The sequence below is a fragment of the Babylonia areolata genome, chromosome 22 (genome assembly GCF_041734735.1).
Source record: "Babylonia areolata isolate BAREFJ2019XMU chromosome 22, ASM4173473v1, whole genome shotgun sequence".
NCBI classification, from domain to species: Eukaryota; Metazoa; Mollusca; class Gastropoda; order Neogastropoda; family Buccinidae; genus Babylonia; species Babylonia areolata.
In genome coordinates this window covers 15,871,599-15,891,917 of record NC_134897.1, presented here as the reverse complement: position 1 = coordinate 15,891,917, position 20,319 = coordinate 15,871,599, and the positions used below count along the sequence as shown (strand labels likewise).

The window sequence follows — 20,319 nt, the reverse complement described above, 5'->3', positions numbered from 1 at the left end:
TATCTGCATGTTTTTTTTGTTGTTGTTGTTGTTTGTTTTGTTTTTTTTACATGTGAAACTGAAAGTATGTGTTTAACTCACTCAGTACGGCCAGTCCTCTCTTCTCCTCTACACAGACCCCTCGGATGTCCAGTGGGTGTCTGAATGATCCAACTTTTAGCTTCCGTCGTCAGAATTGTGGTATTCTTTGTCAACATTCACCTCTTCAGTATAAGAGCCTTCCGCTTGCAATGTTTTGATGATGGTAATTGGGGTGAAACGCTGTTAACGTCGTCTCTTTCGCCGTTCGTATGGAGAGAGTTAAGGAAGACAGCTTCTTTCCCGAAAACAGAGTATGACTGCCTACATGGCCGGGTTAAAATGGTCATACACGTAAAAGCAGCAGAAATTATGCGTACGATTTTACGGCACTGCGAGAAGACGACAGACCCTGGTGCCCCTGACACTTTGCCTGTGTCCTTCAATGAGGTGAACTACTTTCAGTCCAATATGAGTGATTGATTCTCATAGTCTGTGGGTGTGTGCAGATGGGCATCTTTTTGTGTGTGTGTGTATGTGAAAGAAAGTGTGTTATATATCTGCATGTTTTTTTGTTGTTGTTGTTGTTTGTTTTGTTTTTTTTACATGTGAAACTGAAAGTATGTGTTTAACTCACTCAGTACGGCCAGTCCTCTCTTCTCCTCTACACAGACCCCTCGGATGTCCAGTGGGTGTCTGAATGATCCAACTTTTAGCTTCCGTCGTCAGAATTGTGGTATTCTTTGTCAACATTCACCTCTTCAGTATAAGAGCCTTCCGCTTGCAATGTTTTGATGATGGTAATTGGGGTGAAACGCTGTTAACGTCGTCTCTTTCGCCGTTCGTATGGAGAGAGTTAAGGAAGACAGCTTCTTTCCCGAAAACAGAGTATGACTGCCTACATGGCCGGGTTAAAATGGTCATACACGTAAAAGCACACTCATGCTTATGAGTGAACATGGGAGTCACTGCTGACAAACGAGAGAGGAAGACAGCTTCAAGGGTGATTTTTTTTTGGGGGGAGGGGGTGGGGGTGGAGGCAGTGGGGGGGGTTGTTTTGTTTTCTTTGAAAACTGTTACTGTGAAATAAAATGGAAAAGTGTGAGTGTTAAGCATAAAATGTCTTTATATTGTATCTGTTTTTGAGAGGTAATGAGGGAAACTAGAGAAGTGAATCTGTTATCCGTTCAGTGATTCTGACCATTTGAATATGTCCCTGCTTCACAAAACAGTTTGAATGCAAGCATTATTTTGGAATCCAAATATTTTTTTTGTACGCTTGCTTATTCCACAGTTTTCCACACTCAGAATTTGCAACACAAGCCCCAGGACTTTAAAGTATACATGGGTTTGTTTACTGTAAAGCTGAGGCATTACGGATGATGATACAGGAATTCAGAATTCTTTATTATCTCCAATAAAAGAAATTTGTGGTGCATGTTACATGGAGCATGAGAATCACAGTCATTGTTAAAGAATGCATAAAATGCTTAAATGCGAAGCTGCATCTTCTTTGCGGGCTGTGACTTCACACATTAGCTTGTATGAACAAGTGGGCTTTTATGTGCATGATCGTTTTTACCCCGCCATGAAGGCAGCTTCACTCCATTTTGGGGGGTAAATGCTAAGCTGAGATAAACCTCACATACAGTAATCACAATCATACACATGCAGTGATGACAGCAAAAGAATAGACATAAAATATACTACCCAGATTCAAACACTCGACTGTTGGCCACCATTCTTTCTCTGTCTCTGGACCTTGCAATTGGAATGAACTTCCTCTTTCGCTTCGTCAAGTCTCCACACTCAGCTCTTTCAAGTCTGGGCCTTAACACCCACCTCTTCCCGAAATAGCCTCCCTCCCCTGCCTCTTCCTTGTCTTCAGTTTCTCCAGTTTTAGAGTTATGCATGCGTGTGAATGACTGGTGCGAAAGCACTTTGATTTGTCTCTACACAAGATTCAGTGCTATATAAATACCATTATTATTATTATTATTATTACTATAATCAAACACAGGCATATGGGGTTTGACCCATTGAACCCTGAGGAGATGACAGCCTCAGCGGGCTTCCATGCCATATAGATAGGATAAAGCGCACAAAATATGCTGTTTTTCCTCCAACACATCTGGATATACTGTAGTAGAAGTTTGTTCTCTTTCTTTGCAGCTTGTGCACATATAAAAACGTGAAAAGTGCAAACCAGCTAGCATATATACAAATGCAAAATATAAGATCAAACACACGCACTGAAGTTCCTGTAATCTATGTCAGAGGTTGATGATGGGTTATGGAAACAGGAATATGCAGCATGCATACCCCCATTAATGAGACGAATTTTGACCGCCAGAGCAGTGCTCAGGTGCAGGGCTCAGTGAGTTACACACAACTAAGGGAGGTCGCTAGTCGCAAGCTACGTTCATTCTCCACGGAGCAGTGTTTTGCACAGGACAGGAATCAGACCCCTGCTACAGTCTGCACCGATGGTTCGCAGTATGTTTGGTTGGCATGTGTGTGTGGTTCGTCCGTCGGGATCGACGAGGACCATCTAGTCATCCTGGGGGAGGGTGGGTGGGTTGGGCTCTGTGGGTGCGCAGATGACTGGTCAGGCCAATCCGCGCCCGGAAGGTTCTGACACAGTGTGGACGGGGGATGGTGGCGGCTGTCAGGGACTTGCTGGCACTGCTTTTCCTGGCCTGTCTGCGTTGCTCTGTTGCAGCGATTCTGTTGGCCTCGCAGGATTTGGCGCCTTTGTGGACAGCTGAACGCCACTTTGGTCTGTCCATTGCATTCAGCTCCCATGTGTCGTGGCTGATGTTGAAGGCCTTCAGAGAAGCTTTCAGAGTGTCTTTGAAGCGCTTCTTTTGGCCTCCATGGGAGCGCTTGCCATGTTGGAGTTTGCCGTACAGCAGTTTCTTGGGGAGCCGGTGGTCTGGCATGCGAACTACATGGCCTGACATGTAATTTTAGGGGAAATAACATTCCTCTGAAGTCAGTTTGTAACATCCAGAGAATGGTGAATGTGCCCAGCAGGGGGTCAGTTCCGACTGCAGGCTGCAGTGCCATGTGTGTCATGTTGCAGATCCATTCCCAGCTGCCGAAGGACAAGACGATGACCAGGCACACTCTGGAACAGTGGCTGAAGCTGATGACAGAGAGTATGGTAGGTTTCTGATCTCCTTGTTTGCTGATACTGCTGTCAGTCGGATGAGACGGTGAACAGAGGTCCAGTGTGCAGCATGCATTTAGTGCTCGTAAAAGAACCCATGGCAGCCAAAGGGTTGTCCCTGGTAAATTTCTATAGAAAATCCCATTTTAGCAGTAAAACAAATACACTTGCAGACAGGGAAAAAGAAAAAAAAGTTAGAGAGAGATTGATATATATAGATTTTTTTTTTTTTTTAAATCATTGATGGTTCAGCACTCCCATGCAAGAGCAGTCCAAATTTTACTCTAAAGAGATCTGTCATGACAAAAAAGCAATGTAATACGATACAATTCAGTGCTGATTATCATTTTCATATTGGTGTACTTTTTATTACTTCAAACTTGAGAGAACTGGAAGCATTTCAGCCAAGGACCTTGAAGCTGAACTCTGAGGTACACCTCGCTGATCCCATGTTCTGCATTCCAAACTGCATTCCTGGCATACATGCACAAGTGGGCTTTTCATGCATGACCATTTTTACCACACCATATATATATATATATATATATATATATATATATATATATATATATATATATATATATATATGTATGTATGTATGTGCGTACATGCACAAAACTGACACATAAAGATATCCGAAACATGCAGTTTTTCTGTGTAGTCTCCCTCTTTTTCATCATCTCACTTTCCCTTTGCCATTCCCTCCGCCTTACCCCCTCCCTGCGCTGCGAAGGTACATACTCTCGCTGCTGTACACAAGCACTTAACGTACGTATAAAACGCACTCTCACACACCCACAGCCACACCCACACGTAGAAACATGTTTTATTTATTACTGGCCATGGTGCTGCAGATCAAAAATGTGTGAATATCAATATTGGTTGACATAATCTTTTGAGCATAGTTTATACAAATAATCTTACTCATGATATTTTTTTTAGAATAAAACAATCTTTCGTGCATAGTTATGAAAAATAATCTTACATTTGATTTTTTTTTTTTTTTAATATGACTTTGAAATCGTTTGCACATTGTTATCAAATGCAAAATGATAATACATGTCTTTTTCAGAATGTATGTTTCTTGATCTTGTTTGTTTTTCGTTGTTGTGTTTTTTCAGCCTGAGTTCATTTCCAAAGTTGATGAGAGTGGAGGAGGCACATACACAATCAGTATCCTTTCCTGTGTTGGGGAAATATGAATAAGAACATTATAATCTGTATGGTTGTTGTTTTTTTTATTACTTTAAAAATAAAAAAAAATATATACTGCACCTTTGAGGAAATGCTTGATATTTATTATCTTTGTATACTAACGAAACACCGAAGCCATTACTTCCTGTGGAATACGGGATCAAAGGACCAGGAATATCCAAACAGGGCCATGAATTAAGTACATCCTGACAATGAAATTAAGCATGAAAAATGAGATTACAAATGTTAGTATCAAGATTCACATTAACATTGAGGTCATGGAGAATAGTTTTAGCTCACCATTTCCACTAAATGCATCCTATGGTAGCCTGTATGCTTCACATGGACATGTCTGATCACGTTAGACGTTATTTCTGTCTTTTTTTTTCCTCTCCATCTTTGGAGGTAACAGTTTTTGTAATAGCTCCACAAGAAATCATTCTGAATCATTTTATGAGTGAATCTGTTTTCTATACCACGTTATTACAAATTAATTCTGAAGTAATATACAAATACATATTTTTCTTTTGATATTTGACTTGCACATAAACCAAAGTAAACCAAAAATATACGTAAATAAAGCTACACATCACTTTCAATCACACACACACACACACACACACACACACACACACACGCATGCACGCATGCATGTGCACTTATTTCACACGTAAGAAAGAGAACAATCATCAAAAAGTAGTGTGGATGTTTTACAGTCGAAGCCCCCGTTTCTCACGAAAGAAAAGAAAATACACATTATATGACGGAAAATGTAGTGTTCATTGTATTTGAGAATTTCACAGATTTGATTAACAATAGGTGTTATTTCTTTGTGTCTTATATCACCTAGGTGGTGGATGGGGGGAAGTGTGTTATTTGACGTGAGGCTTGATCAGTCCTTCTCAACAGTGCTGCGAGGAGATCAGATTGCTGACTAGAAAGCAGAGTTCCTGGGTTCCAGTCGTGCATGGACCAATCATTTTCACTCCTCCCCCGCTGACTAGAAAGCAGAGTTCCTGGGTTCCAGTCGTGCATGGACCAATCATTTTCACTCCTCCCCCGCTGACTAGAAAGCAGAGTTCCTGGGTTCCAGCCATGCATGGACCAATCATTTTCACTCCTCCCCCGCTGACTAGAAAGCAGAGTTCCTCGGTTCCAGCCATGCATGGACCAATCATTTTCACTCCTCCCCCGCTGACTAGAAAGCAAGAGTTCCTGGGTTCCAGTCATGCATGGACCAATCATTTTCACTCCTCCCCCGCTGACTAGAAAGCAGAGTTCCTGGGTTCCAGTCGTGCATGGACCAATCATTTTCACTCCTCCCCCGCTGACTAGAAAGCAGAGTTCCTGGGTTCCAGCCATGCATGGACCAATCATTTTCACTCCTCCCCCGCTGACTAGAAAGCAGAGTTCCTGGGTTCCAGTCGTGCATGGACCAATCATTTTCACTCCTCCCCCGCTGACTAGAAAGCAGAGTTCCTGGGTTCCAGTCGTGCATGGACCAATCATTTTCACTCCTCCCCCGCTGACTAGAAAGCAGAGTTCCTGGGTTCCAGTCGTGCATGGACCAATCATTTTCACTCCTCCCCCGCTGACTAGAAAGCAAGAGTTCCTGGGTTCCAGCCATGCATGGACCAATCATTTTCACTCCTCCCCCGCTGACTAGAAAGCAGAGTTCCTGGGTTCCAGTAATGCATGGACCAATCATTTTCACTCCTCCCCCGCTGACTAGAAAGCAGAGTTCCTGGGTTCCAGTCGTGCATGGACCAATCATTTTCACTCCTCCCCCGCTGACTAGAAAGCAGAGTTCCTGGGTTCCAGTCGTGCATGGACCAATCATTTTCACTCCTCCCCCGCTGACTAGAAAGCAGAGTTCCTGGGTTCCAGTCGTGCATGGACCAATCATTTTCACTCCTCCCCCGCTGACTAGAAAGCAGAGTTCCTGGGTTCCAGCCATGCATGGACCAATCATTTTCACTCCTCGCCACCATCAGACTTAGGACTGGGGACCTGGCTGCCAGACATTCGGATGAGATGATTGACCAATCCTGTGAGCTGAGTGACAGTGTTGAAAAAAGAAAATGGTGACAAGGAGAGGGCTGTCCTCAGCAAGGCAACATTCTGTGGAAAAATGCACTTTTGGCAGGGACCAGTTCATTTGTATTTGTATTTCTTTTTATCACAGCTGATTTCTCTGTGTGAAATTCGGGCTGCTCTCCCCAGGGAGAGCGCATCGCAAAACTACAGCGCCACCCATTTTAAAAAAATTTTTCCTGCGAGTTGTTTTATTTGTTTTTCCTATCGAAGTGGATTTTTCTTCAGAATTTTGCCAGGAACAACCCTTTTGTTGCCGTGGGTTCTTGTACATGCGCTAAGTGCATGCTGCACATGGGACCTCAGTTTATCATCTCATCTGCATGACTAGCGCCCAGACCACCACTCAAGGTCTAGTGGAGGGGGAGAAAATGTCGGCGGCTGAGCCGTGATTCAAACCAGCGCACTCAGATTCTCTTGCTTCCTGGGCGGTCGCGTTACCTCTAGGCCATCACTCCACACATACTTGGAGAAAGGAAAAGAAAAAAAGAAGTGGGTGGCACTGCACTGTAGTTAGTGGGCTGTGACTGGAGAGAAATGCTTGAACTACACCCAGCAGATTTTTGACTCACTTGTGTAAACAAAGTGAGTCTATGTTTTAACCCGGTGTTCGGTTGTCTGTGTGTCCGTGGTAAACTTTAACATTGACATTTTCCCTGCAAATACTTTGTCAGCTGACACCAAATTAGGCATAAAAATAGGAAAAATTCAGTTCTTTCCAGTCATCTTGTTCAAAACAATATTGCACCTCTGGGATGGGCACAAAAAAATAAAAAATGAAGCCTAATTATATGCAAACTGCATTTACTGTTATATTTATATTTTTTGTATTCTCTAAACTTGGCACTTTGATCTGATATTCTGACCCAACAACAAGAGCAGTCATTATTGTCATTTTTTGTTCAAACAGGAACTTCCTTTGCTAAGCATGGAAGTTTTATGTATTTTGCAAACGTTTTGGTGCAGATAGTAAAAAAAGGGAAATTACTCTGTAATTAATGCTAGGGGATTTAATTTGCTTTAAACTGATCTTTCTCATCTTAAACATTACATTTTGAAATTATACTCAATACATAAAAAACTTGGATTTTTTATTTTTTATTTTTTTTATGTATCACAAGTGAGTCTTGAAGGCCTTGCCTCTCTTGTTTTTTATTGGGTGTTTTTTTTTGTGACAAGATTCAAGAAAACGATTACAGAGCAATTTAATACAAGAGCTTTTATGTCTGCTCTTGTGTGAAAATGTTGATAGGCAGTGAACATGGCGTAACAAACCTGGTAAGAGGTTTCTTTTACCTTATTTGTGAACATTGGATTCTGGAATTAGATTACTTCGTGTGGATTTTTTTTTTTTTTTTTTAAATTGTGATAATATTATTGTTGAAGAGACTGATTTACTGTAGTGGTGATGATAATCAACATAGCTAGTCACGTCTCCTTAACCCATTGCAAAGATACTTTCAGAGCTTTGCAAGCCCTTTGCACTGCTCATGTTGAATCTGTCGTGGAAGAGAGGTAAGTGGTTTGAACATTTAAAGGTACTGTTTTGTTGACTGGTAGCCTTGTATGTCAAAAAATTTGTAGTAGTACTAGTGGTAGTAGTAGTAGTAGTAATATGTATGATAGTCAGTCCTGTTTGACTATGACCATCAGAACAGCAGAGGAGGTAAATGCTGTCACCAGTATCTGGGCAAGAATTTGATTATAGTGGAGAGTGCCTTGCCGAAGTTACATCCCTACTCTCTCGGCCAAGTGGGTTTTACTTAGTAGGTCAGTCGGCATTGGGATGGTTCCCAAATGCCAACTAGCACCCAAGGCTGCAGCACTAACAGCCAGTGCAGTTTTGTCTCCTTGTTTGAGAGTCATAGTCCTTCACACAAAAAAACTAACCTGTAAATGATTCTCCATTGCAAAGGAGAAAACCATTGATAATACAGCTCTCACTATGCTGTCGGCCCAGCTGTAAACTTATGTCAATCAGCAATATAAGCTGAGTGTTGGGGCAAGTTGTTATAGAAGTAGTAATAGTATCATTATTGTTGTTGTTGTTGTTATATAATTCTCATTCTGATATCTTTTATTTTGTGTCGTCAGTTTGATTTGAATTTTGATTATTTTCCCCGGTTCTTTATCATAATGTACCAAAATACTCTCATGCCTAGTTGTACATATATACACATTTATTTGCACACACATGTTCACAGACATAGAATGTACATGCATGTACATACATACAGGCATGTACACATTTACTAACATTTTTCACTTCACTTCCCATTAGTCTGTTTCCTGTTCCTAATAAGGCTATTTAGAAATGCACACATTCACTCATTTCAACACACATGCACGCACACCCACAGACACACACACACACATACACACACACACACACACACACACACACACACACACACACACACACAAGTCGAGGCCTACATGCAGTGCTAAAGTAGGGGTACGAAACAGATTTGAAAGCCACCTCAAGAAAAAAAACAACAATACATCCATCTCTCTCTCTCTCTCTCTCTCTCTCTCTCTCTCTCACACACACACACACACACACACACACACACACACACACACACACACAAGGGGGATGGGGTGTGTGTGATTTTTTAAAAGGGGGAAAGTTGATGGTGGTGTGTGGCAGTGGAGGAGATACTACTATTAGTTACATCAAAAACATGTATAATTAAGTCATAAGTCTGATGAAAGTATGCAGCAAATCAAATGAAACCAAAAGGTGAATGAAATAAAGGTATTCAAGCGGTGATCCAGTGTTAACCATTTGCTGTTGGTGCTGGCAGGTTGGGTTCAAAGGCAAAGCGCATCTTTCAAGTTATCATCCAGAACAAGCATTTGGAGCAAGATACGGTAAGCTTTTTTTCTTTTTTCTTTTTTTTCTTTTTTTTTTTTTTTTTTTTTTTTTCCTGTTCGTCAGCTGCATCTCCCATATTCATTCGTACAGTATATCTGCAAATTTCTTTTTTTTTTTTTAAATTGTATGGCCATCTTTACCTTGCCATTTATGCAGTCATACACCCATGTATTTGTGTTTCCATAATCCATTGTACAATGACGTGAATTTATGGGACCTTTTGCCTATATCTTTGATGTACGTAAGCATGAGAGAGGGGTTCAGGCACTCGCAGGCCAGCATATACCTTGACCTTGGAGATTGGGAAAAAAATCTCCACTCTTAACACACCAGGCGCAGTTGGGATTCAAACCCAGAAGATTGAAAGCCTAGTGCTCTCTAACCTTCCAGTAATCGAGCCCATGATATGGTAAGCTTTAGTCAAACTTCTTCTTCTTCTGCGTTCACTCGTATGCACACGAGTGGGCTTTTACGTGTATGGCCGTTTTTACCTCCGCCATGTAGGCAGCCATACTCCGTTTTCGGGGGTGTGCATGCTGGGTATGTTCTTGTTTCCATAACCCACCGAACGCTGACATGGATTACAGGATCTTTAATGTGCGTATTTGATCTTCTGCTTGCATATACACACGAAGGGGGTTCAGGCACTAGCAGGTCTGCACATATGTTGACCTGGGAGATCGTAAAAATCTCCACTATTTACCCACAAGGCCATCACCGTGATTCGAACCCGGGACCCTCAGATTGACAGTCCAACGCTTTAACCACTCGGCTATTGCGCCCGTCAATTTAGTCAAACAATATCTCAAACAAATGATTGATTGAATTTCTGGAAGTCAGCAGGAAAAAGAAAAGGACAAGTCCAGTACATGTTTCTCCGCTTCTTACTGCCATTGATGTTTGTTTTGTTTTGCATTTTTAAAAAGCCACATTTGACAGATATAACTGGTGTTTACTATTTTGTCAAATTTCATCAAAATCGTTCAGGTGACTTTGGAAGAGATACCTAAAATTCTTGGGGAAAGGTATATCCACTTGTACCTGATCAGAGTTCAGCAAATCGGTTACTGATGTTTCCTTGCAGATTAAGCCATCAGTTTGAAACACAAGATCTTCATTAAAAATTACAGTGTTTCACACAAAGGCTTTCCATATAAAAGCATATATTCTAATCAACCCTAGGGAATTACAGCCTTGGTAGGTTCCCCTGCCATATGGATGTGGAAAATCTAAGGAAATATATTGAAATTGACTGGGGTTTTTTGTTTGTTCGTTTGTTTGTTTTCTCCAAATAAACACATGTGGACACAACTGGAAACACTGTAGAAGCTAACAAATAGTAAAGAGTGGTAACTCTCTCATTCACAAAGTACACAACTTCAAGTCAGTGCTGTTTACGCTACTGATTCAGCTAGCACTCAGTAAATAAAAGGTACATTGGAACAAACTGGGAGAGTTACCACTCTTTACTGTTTGTTAATCATTTCATCTCCATGCCTAACTGTTTGTTCATTTCCAGTTGAAAAACCACAGAGGCAACCATGTGTTTGTTCTGTATAGTCCATGTGTTCTGTTTGGCTTGTTCAGGATTAAAGAGACTATGCCAGTCTTGAATGAAAGCTTATTTGTGTTTGCACATTCATTTCTTCTGTCTTTGCTGCTGTGTGCACATGTCAGATGATTGGTATAAGGATAGGCCCGGCGCTTCCTTTTTGAGGAAGTGTCTGGGTTTGTTCCAATGTACCTTTTATTTACCTGTGTGCTAGTAGTTGAATCGGTAGTGTAAGCAGCACTGACTTGAAGTTGTGTACCTAGTGAATGGAGAGAGTTACCGCTCTTTACTATTTGTTAATCGTTTCATCTCTACGCCTGTTTGTTTGTTCATTTCCACTGTAGAAGTTAGTTTACAGTATAAGTTAGTTCCCTCTGTGGTTTGTGCTCGTGTAGTTATGTGTACACCATTTTAATGAAACAAATATTAACGCCAGGGCAGTGCTGGGGCACAGGGTTGAACGAGTCAACATACACAGTGTCCATGTTGCGATACCTGTTGATGTCTTGTTGTTCACTTTCATGCCATGATGCGTGTGCGTGTGTTGCAGATCGAGCGCTGTGTGTTGATGCCAGCCAAACAAAGCAGAGCGCTGGTGTACAGGATGTTCAAAGAGCATTTCATCCGAGTCTCAGTGAGTCACACTTGAAAGCCATGCATGTCTGCCTGAGCAGCAGAATTAATGGTGGGAAGGGGGTGGGGGGGATGGGGATGTTCAGGTCATACACATTCAAGACTGTTTCTTGGTTGGAGTGAACAGCACCATTTATAGAAAGGAGGTTTTGGGGTTGTTGTTTTTTTCTTTCTGCATCTGTGGGATGCAACCCCCATGTTCACCTTCATGTCTGCAAGTGAGGTTTTACATGTATAACCAGTTTTGGTTCTCTTCAGAGGCAGCCATGCTTTATTGTCGGGTATGCACACGCTGGGTGTCATTCCATTACCCGCTGAACATGAACCGTACTTGTTTGATTTTTTTTGCCTGTTTACGTTCATGAGGGGGAGGGAGATAGGTACTGGCAGGTCTCATGATTAATGAATTGACCTAGGAGATCTGAAACATCCCAACATTTTACCCCTTTAGGTGCCAAACCCAGGATGGAACCCAGGACCATCAGGTTGAAAGTCCAGTGCTTTGACCATTCAGTGATTGTGCACCACATAGATACTGTTGTGATTAATGTGGTCACAGATGTCATTTGCTAAGAGGAACAGTTCTGTCAGTATGTTTTTTTATGATTGACAGTCATACCATTTTTGTCTTTTGTTTATCTGAGATAAATTACATACTTACCATTTTTGTCTTTGACTGGCCTTAGATAGGATCCAAATAACCAAGTGACAGCAGCCAATATACACTTGTATTGATGAATGTTTTGTGTGAGAAATGACTTGTTAAACCAAGATCCTTTACCTCAGGAATTATCCAAGACACCAGATCATGTGGCGTCCCGCACCTTCTACCTCATGAGTGTGGATCTGAAGCAGATAGCTCGCTTGTTGCTGGATAATGGATACCAGGTGAGACCCATCAAACAGACCACTTTTTTTTTTATGGTCTGAGTTTGTAGGTTGTTTGGCCTAGTCCTCTCACATCCATCCCTGACCATTTAACTCCTGAGACTTGGTGAAATGAGACAGTAGTGATGGATACTTGTTCAGCACTTTCCTCCCTAAGACAGAGCTCAAAGTGCTTAAAAATAAACATTGAACACATACACGCACAAAAAAATTACTTACAACAGGAAGAAAAATAATGAATTAGCGCACAATGTGGCATGAATCTTAACTCACTCGGGACGACAGGTTTTCTCCCTTGCTTTTCCCCACTGATGGCCCATTTGTAAGGGTTTGGAAAAAAATTACAAAAAATACAAAATACTGTGTAAGAAAATGAAACTTTCAGAACTGGTTTATTACGTGTTGAGCTATTACATATAAAAAAAAAATCAAATTTCTCATCTTATTTTTACAGTTTTGCCATATGTAGAAAATACTGCCAATTTTTCACCCCGAATCACCATACCCATGCTCGCTTTCTGCTTTAAATTCGCTTTCTTCTTTGTCATCATCCACCTCTTCGATGTCCGACCCTTCAGTTTGTAGCATTTCAAGTACTTCGGCAACCCTAAAATGTTGCCGTCACTGCCTTGTTCGCTTCACAACATTCTGAGAAGAGCCCACTTTGCTAACAGGCTGGCATGCGAGCAGACGACCAGTCAGTGACTTTGTCAGCGTGTGTGCAAGACGGGCCACACATCCCAGGCTGACCAATCATACTGTTCGATTGTGGAGTGACCCAGAATCTGCTTGGCTAATCACAAAATCACATGTACAGCTCATGATGGAATTTTACTTTCGGAGAATGCTATTCCATTCCTTCGTCCGAATCCGAATACGTTTTGTGTAGGAATGCGTGAGCATTCCTTCGTCCGGAGAGAGTTAAGTTCAGTTTCTACTTTTTGTGAAATTTTAAGTGGTGTCATTGATTTGAGGAGCAGAAGTGATACGATTCCATGAGAAAGAAGTCTAAACAAAGAATGTCAGCACTGTGAGATGATGATCTGCACTGATGAGCATACTGGTCAGCAGCAGCTAGGGGGTTAATTGTGTAATTTGTAATGATATGTGATGCGTTTGGCAGGCTGTGCGCAAGCTGCAAGGCTATATCAAAGAGAAGTTTTCTCTTATGTAGTACGAATGTTCTGCTGGAAATGGAAAATTGAGACATGCAACTGACAATAAAATGGTCAGTGGTGTTGGAGTTTATTGTGCTGTATTTAACCCATGACTGTCCATGAATAGTGAAGTATATTGCCTGTGCCTTTCCATGAAATTTGAGCTGTGACAGTTTGTCATAATTGGTCAGGTAGGATCAGCAACAATTACATGAAACATGAGTGCATGACTACCATCATCATTTTCAAAGCATATGTTAAGTAATGTTTGAATTCCGAGCAACAGAAGCGTATCGTTATGATATGATTTGGAACTTATTGGTCCTATGACATTTCTTTTTGCCTAGTTCTGTTTGTTCTTGTTAAATAAAGTCTCTGTACCTCTGCTTTTTAAAAAAAAAAAAAATGATTGTCATATGTAGGAGAGGTGTGTTATTAGGGTGTGGGGGTTGGGGGGGGGAGATGAAAGTCACCTCATCTTTGTTATTTTCTTCTGTTTTTTTTTTTTCCACAGAGCCTGAAGAATCTGTTGCTGAGTCGCCAGCACACACTGTCAGATGCAAAGTGAGTACACTGATTTCATTTCATTGGCCTTTTTTCTTCTTTTTTTTTTTCTTTTTCACAGCATTTTTGTGGATTTTACAGTATCATGCACAAAGACACAACATCGGGAGGTCTGTGTCAGCGCTAGCTCATGTGATGAAGTCAAAATGAAAAATGACATGGTGTAAAGGAATGTTTTTGGTCTTGTAGTTTTTCAACCGGAAGTCCACTTTATGAAAAATGATTTAACAGGAAAAAAAAAAAGAATGATTGGGTTGTAGGGTAGGAAAGAAACATGTTTTAGAAATGTGTAAATCAAAATACTGTGCAGCTTCTACCCAGGTCCTTGTAAAAGTACCATTCTCCTTTTCTTCGTCTTCTCTTCTTCTCTTTTCTTCTCCTCCTCCTCCTCTTCCTCCTCCTCCTCCCCCTCCCCCACCCCTCTTAACTCTGTTAAGAATCATTGGGGAGCTACACAGAATAACTGTTTATCAGATTCCTCCAGGTCTATCGGTTGTGTGTCAGAGCATGGTTTTCCTGTCTGTTCTACAATGTTGTCATTCCATTGGGGTTTTTTTTGTTTTTGTTTTTTACCTTCCTGTCCATCTGCTTCCCTCAACAGTTCCCAGAAAGATTGTTTTGGCGAGGCCATTGGGTCTTGTGACATGTTCATACCAACAAAGTTTCCTTTTCTTATAACTGATGTCAGCAGATCTCCATATGGTCCAGTACACTGCTTGGTGTGCTTGTTTTTTGGTGACATAATCAGTGTATCTAATGAATAGCACATGCAGCAAACCTCATTTCCATGGTTTGAATCAATGGAACTGGAAAGTACCTTTTACCACTGTTCCTACACAGTCATGGAAGTTGGGAAATGTCTTGGGGGAAATGGGATAACCATTTTCAGGGCCAGAAAAGTCTTGGAATTTTTTTTATAAAACTCTTGGCCAGTACCATTCAACAGAGGGTTTGATACACTGAAAAACAAAGCAACAAACAAACAGTCAAACAAAATGTATTGAAAATTAAACATTGATACCAGAGTATCCTCTGATCTCTTTCATCAGCAGTGTAGCAGACAAAAAAATGTTTTTTATTCAGTTTGGCTTTGTGTTTGGTATGGACAATTTTCAGTCCAGTCAGGAAAAAAAAAATATGGAAACTTGTTTGGTCACATCTATGGGAACTTGACATAAGCTTACAGCTGAGCCAACAGCAGCGTCAGAGCTGTTTGATGAATGCCTTCTCCACTGCAGTGGGAAATCATTTACAGCTTAGTCTTTTGTGAAGGACTATGACTCAGAAATTAGGAGGCAAGATTGCACCAGCTCTTAATCCTGCAGCCTAGGGTTCTATCTGGCCAAGAGAGTGGGGATGTAACTTGGGCAAGGCACTGTCCCACAAAAATCAGACTCTAGCCCAGATAGTCAGGACAGCAGATTCCCTCTCTGCTGTTCTGGTAGTCAAAGTCTGACACAACTATCATATGTACATTGTTGATATGATCAATGTTTCTGAAACTTAGTATCTTGCAGTAGCACCTCATGTCCAAAGCTGGGATCAGTGGAAGGGGAAAGAACTGTTACAAACAGATGATTCAGAGCCTGTGTGTGTGTGTGTGTGTGTGTGTGTGTGTTTGGCCAGGCGGCTGCTGGAGAAGCAGGAGCGTGTGGAGGCCATCATCATGTCTCTGGGCCTGCCAGCCAGTTACGCCCACGGGGATGACGGGGACCGGGAGGGGGTGGAGGTGGATGAGGTGAAGAAGGAGCAGGTGGACGCCATCTTGGAGACCATCACCCCCGCTGAGAAGCAGCACCTGAAGAAAGTCAAGGCTCTCACCCAACAGTCAGTTCTTTTCGGCTATTTTTTAATTTTCCTTTTCAAGACTCACTTGTGTAAACAAACTGAGTCTATGTTATAACCCAGTGTCGGTTGTCTGTGTGTGTGTGTGTGTCTGTGTGTCCATGGTAAACTTTAACATTGCCATTTTCTATGGAAATACATTGTCTGCCAATACCAAATTTGGCTTAAACATAGTAGGAAAAAAGATCTTAACATCATACCAATAATAGGTTGTACGTCTCCTGAATTTAGCTGTATTTCCGAATCATTAAGAGTTTATTTTGTTGATGTTCATTACGGATTCCGAAAACGGCTGTTACCCCTTTGCAGCTGCCTGATTATGTGGTGAGAAGATGCCATGACCTTGTTTTTCTTGCAGTTAAAAGCAAAGAAATACACATTCTGAACAGAACATGTACAGTGACACTAACTACATTATTGACATGTTTACTGCATATGAATATTCCAAAGTGGACACTGAATTAACTAGAATGAACAGAAAAGAAAATTTGAATCGACCGTTTCACTGAGTTAAGGTCAGCGTCGTCTACACGGCTCTGGTCAGTGCCGCAGATCTTGACAAAACATGTTGCAAAGCCAGACGTGATGGGAACGCCTCCTTTACCGCCGAATTGAAAGAATTTCTTACATAATCATCGACGTGTTTACTGCATATGAATGTTTTAAAGTGGATACTGTACTAACTAGAATGAACAGAAAAAAGAAATTGAATTGACAGTGACATAGTTTCTCAGTGAGTGGAAAGACAAGTTTGTCGAACACGGATCTCTGCAGATCTATAAAAATGGACATATATTGCAGTGTTTTTGAGGTGATGAGAACGTCTCCTTTATCTCGGACTTGAAAGAAATTTTTTTAATGCCTGAGATATACCAAAATAACATGATTTAAATGGCATTGTCACTTCACTGCCACCGTCGATTTATTCCGCTGAAAGAACATGCTCAGATAATTATTTTTGTGAACGTCAGCATTGAACCTGCGTTAGCGCAGTGGATTAAACCACTCATTCTCGACCCAAACATCCATGGTTCGAATCTGCATTGAAGCCTTTTTTCTTTTTCTTTTTAACGTGAAGCTGTATGTAATCATGATAATTAATGGAGAACACATTTCAACAAACTAATTTTTAATTTTTTATAAGTTTGTTTGGGGTTTTTTTGTCTTTAAGTGTGATTCACAAGTGAGTCTTGAAGGCCTTGCCGTTCTTGTTTTGTTTTCTTTCTTTTCTTTTTTTTTTCTTTTTTTGTGTGTGTGTGTGTGTGTGTTTTGGGGGTTTTTTTGTGGGTTTTTTTTTTTTGTTTTTTTTGTTGTTGTTGATGTTTTTGGTTTTCTGGGTTTTGTTGTTGCTGTTTTTTTGTTGCTGTTCTTATTATTTTTCAAGTGCCAGTTTTGTTTATTTGCTGGTTGGTTGTTGTTTTGGGGGTTTTGTTTTTAAACCTCTGGCAAAAAATTCCCAGAACACTCAAATGTCAGAGGCATTGCATGGGTTTTTGTGCTTGAATGTTACTGTACTTGCTTTTATCCTTTTTTTTTTTTTTTTTAGGTTCTATAGGATCAGTATATACAGTTTTTCAGCCCAGATACTGTGTGGTAAGCTGGGCAGTAAATAACCATTAAAGACCAGGGGGTGTGGCTACATGGGTGTGTGGGGTTGGGGATGTGCATGCTGGGTATGATTTTGTTTCTGTAACCCACCAAAAGCTGACATGGATTACAAGGATCTGTAACATGTGTGTTTGACATCCCTAAGCTTATACAAACGAATGGGGTGCAGGCCCATCTGTTGACCTGGGAGATGGGAAGAATCTCCACCCTTAACCCAACCAGGTGCTGTGGCTGAGATTCAGAATCAGGACCCTCAGTTTGAAAATCCACAGCTTTAACCAGTCGGTTGTGGCACCCATCTCTGGAAAAGTGTGAATTTCATGTCTTCTAACTTGTATGAGTTAATTATTGTAAAGTATTTCAGTGTTAAATTTGTAATTTCAACTTGAATGAGTTGATTAGTATGAATGTTTTTCAGTGTGAATTTTATTATTTTAGCTTGAATGAATCGTTTACTATGAAGATTCTCTGAAGACTTTGTTTCTTGATGTCCCTCCTTGGGAGCTGATGGACTTCTTGAAAGAGGTGAACATATATACTTTTTTCCTCCGGAAAAACAATTTCTTAACTTTTTGAGTGAAAAAATTGAAGCAGTGATTAGTTTTTATTGTACTTTTTTTTTTTTTACCCTTGGCTTAAAGTAGATGCTAGCATGGTGAAAGCCTTGAGATGGCCTTAGTGGTCAGCAAAGCTCAAAGTACCATGATTTTATTCATATCAATTTGATTACTATGAACATTTTTCAGTTTCTGTGTGAGTGACCGGGCAGAATTTTGGCCAAGGTGAGGGAGCTGAATGTTGGACACTGTTGTTTCAGTTTGGAGCTGGCGGAGCAGAGCCTGATCAGCAGCACCATCTTGACCCTGGAGAGTTACCTGGCCATGACCTACCACCCCCCACCCGTCAAACCCACCAAGAGCCTCTTGGACTGATTGACAAATAAAGGAGCTTGCTTGGTTCCAGCTCCTTTCCGCATTGCCCTGACACTCCATTTTTCGACTCCTCTCCCACTCTCCTCCACACCCATGAGTGTACATGACTGTGAGCTGAGGTGAATGAATGTGTACATCTTCTGTGTGAAAATCACTTTGTAGTGAATGGATAATTAATCAATGAGAGGAAGAACTACATTTTTCTTTTGTTGTTTTTTTGTGTGTTTTTTTTGCTACTGTCATGCTTGTGTGAGAAAGCAACAGTCAGTTGATCATTCACTTTCCTGGAAGGTCATGGTATGTTTGTTGAAATCGTTCATCCCATGTGATAATGCCCGCGCATATGCCATAGGACAGTTTTTGATGTGAAAATGGTTTGAATTGCTGAATGGCTTGTTTACATGGTTATTGTGTACAAGTGAGTGCAAGCATGCGTGTGTGCCAGTGATAGGTTTATTGGTTTCTTTGTTTTGGGATTTTTTTTGTTTCTTTGAAGTATGTATGTTTTTGTAAAGGTGTGTGTGTGTGTGTGTGCCTATCTTTTAGTGTGTATGTGTATTCATAAAATGAGGGCATTTTGTATGTGTGTTCACATAACTGAATGAAAATGATGCAGTTTTGTTCCATGATGATAATGTGTGAAAAATAATAAAGGAAAAAATGTGCTGTTTTGTTCCCTTTTTATTTAGCATGTGTATGAAAGATGTGCTTGGTTTGTTAGTTATGACAAAGAGGAAATTCAAACACAACTGCCTGCACAATAGTGAAGGTAAGATCTGCAGAGTGTGTGTACAAAAGAGACCCACACTGCTACGTTTTTTTCCCCTCGCAGTTTTACTATTGGTTCATTGTGTCAATGAAAAAATGTCTACTGTTCATTCTATTAACTATATTTCTGTATACACCACATCACATATGGAACTTGACACTCATGAAGATTCCATGAAAAGTCTTCACTTATGTATTCTTGTTATGATATACCTTTCATACATGTGGTAATCTGTTTCTTTTCGGAGATATCAACAACAGAAAAGTTGATCAACTGGGAGCCAACAGCCCATAACAGTTTTGTATAGAATATTCAGCATTTATTACAGAATGAACTCACTACTCCTTTGTAAATGTGACCTCTGTTCACAGAGAAATGGTTTTTATCACCTGATCGTTAGTATATTCTGGACTTACATCAGACCTGCTTTACAAGATAACTTTCAAAATGTGTCCACAAGCATGACTGGACACATCCAGGTCTTCACTACATTATCTCAGTGCTTCTGATCAGTGCATGAGACAGAAGAACCTAGTGACACTTCCATGCCACATTGTTCTTATTTTACAGAAAGTCTGATTTTACACACACAAAAAAACAGTTGTTCACACTATGGAAAGTTAATGTATGAATGATTATGATAAACCCTTCACATGTTCATCTTCATTCATCACACAGCCACTGTCAACAAGGTGATAACTCTGCCGTTGAAAGAGAACTGCTAACAGGGAAGGGAAAGATAGTAACATGAGAATCTGAAAGTTACTGGTTACTCATTGTGGGTTTTATTAGCAGGCTTCTATGTCTAGCTTTTTGTTTCAAAGGACTAGCATACTCTGATCCAAGAAATCTGACTTGCAAACATGCTCCAAGTCCTTACTTCGCTAAAGCTCCAAAAACTGCTCCACTTCTTGGAATATGGTTCTTAAAAAAGAAGGCCTATTGCAAATCAGATATTGGTCCTCTCGGTCTTCTTGCTGGTAGAATATGAATCAGACGATGCTTTTTGAGAGTA

General features: G+C 40.7%; 1 protein-coding gene across 1 annotated transcript; it reads left to right on the top strand.

The window, feature by feature from the left end:
• Window positions 1–381: 381 nt before the first annotated feature.
• LOC143297235 (DNA-directed RNA polymerase III subunit RPC3-like) lies at window positions 382–19,200 on the top strand. The gene is made up of 10 exons (XM_076609473.1): window positions 382–468; window positions 3,104–3,184; window positions 4,312–4,363; window positions 7,933–7,993; window positions 9,286–9,352; window positions 11,459–11,542; window positions 12,328–12,429; window positions 14,101–14,150; window positions 15,777–15,977; window positions 18,421–19,200. The coding sequence occupies exons 1-10, from the start codon at window positions 391–393 to the stop codon at window positions 18,533–18,535; spliced, it is 891 nt and encodes a 296-aa protein (XP_076465588.1). The 5' UTR covers window positions 382–390; the 3' UTR covers window positions 18,536–19,200.
• The last annotated feature ends 1,119 nt before the right edge of the window (window positions 19,201–20,319 follow it).

Bases quoted from the DNA above. Each gene is read 5' to 3' on its own strand.
- LOC143297235 (XM_076609473.1), top strand. From the start codon at position 391: ATGCGTACGATTTTACGGCACTGCGAGAAGACGACAGACCCTGGTGCC. The intron at 3,185-4,311 runs GTAGGTTTCTGA...GTGTTTTTTCAG, and splicing joins AGCTGATGACAGAGAGTATG to CCTGAGTTCATTTCCAAAGT. The intron at 15,978-18,420 runs GTCAGTTCTTTT...CTGTTGTTTCAG, and splicing joins GTCAAGGCTCTCACCCAACA to TTTGGAGCTGGCGGAGCAGA.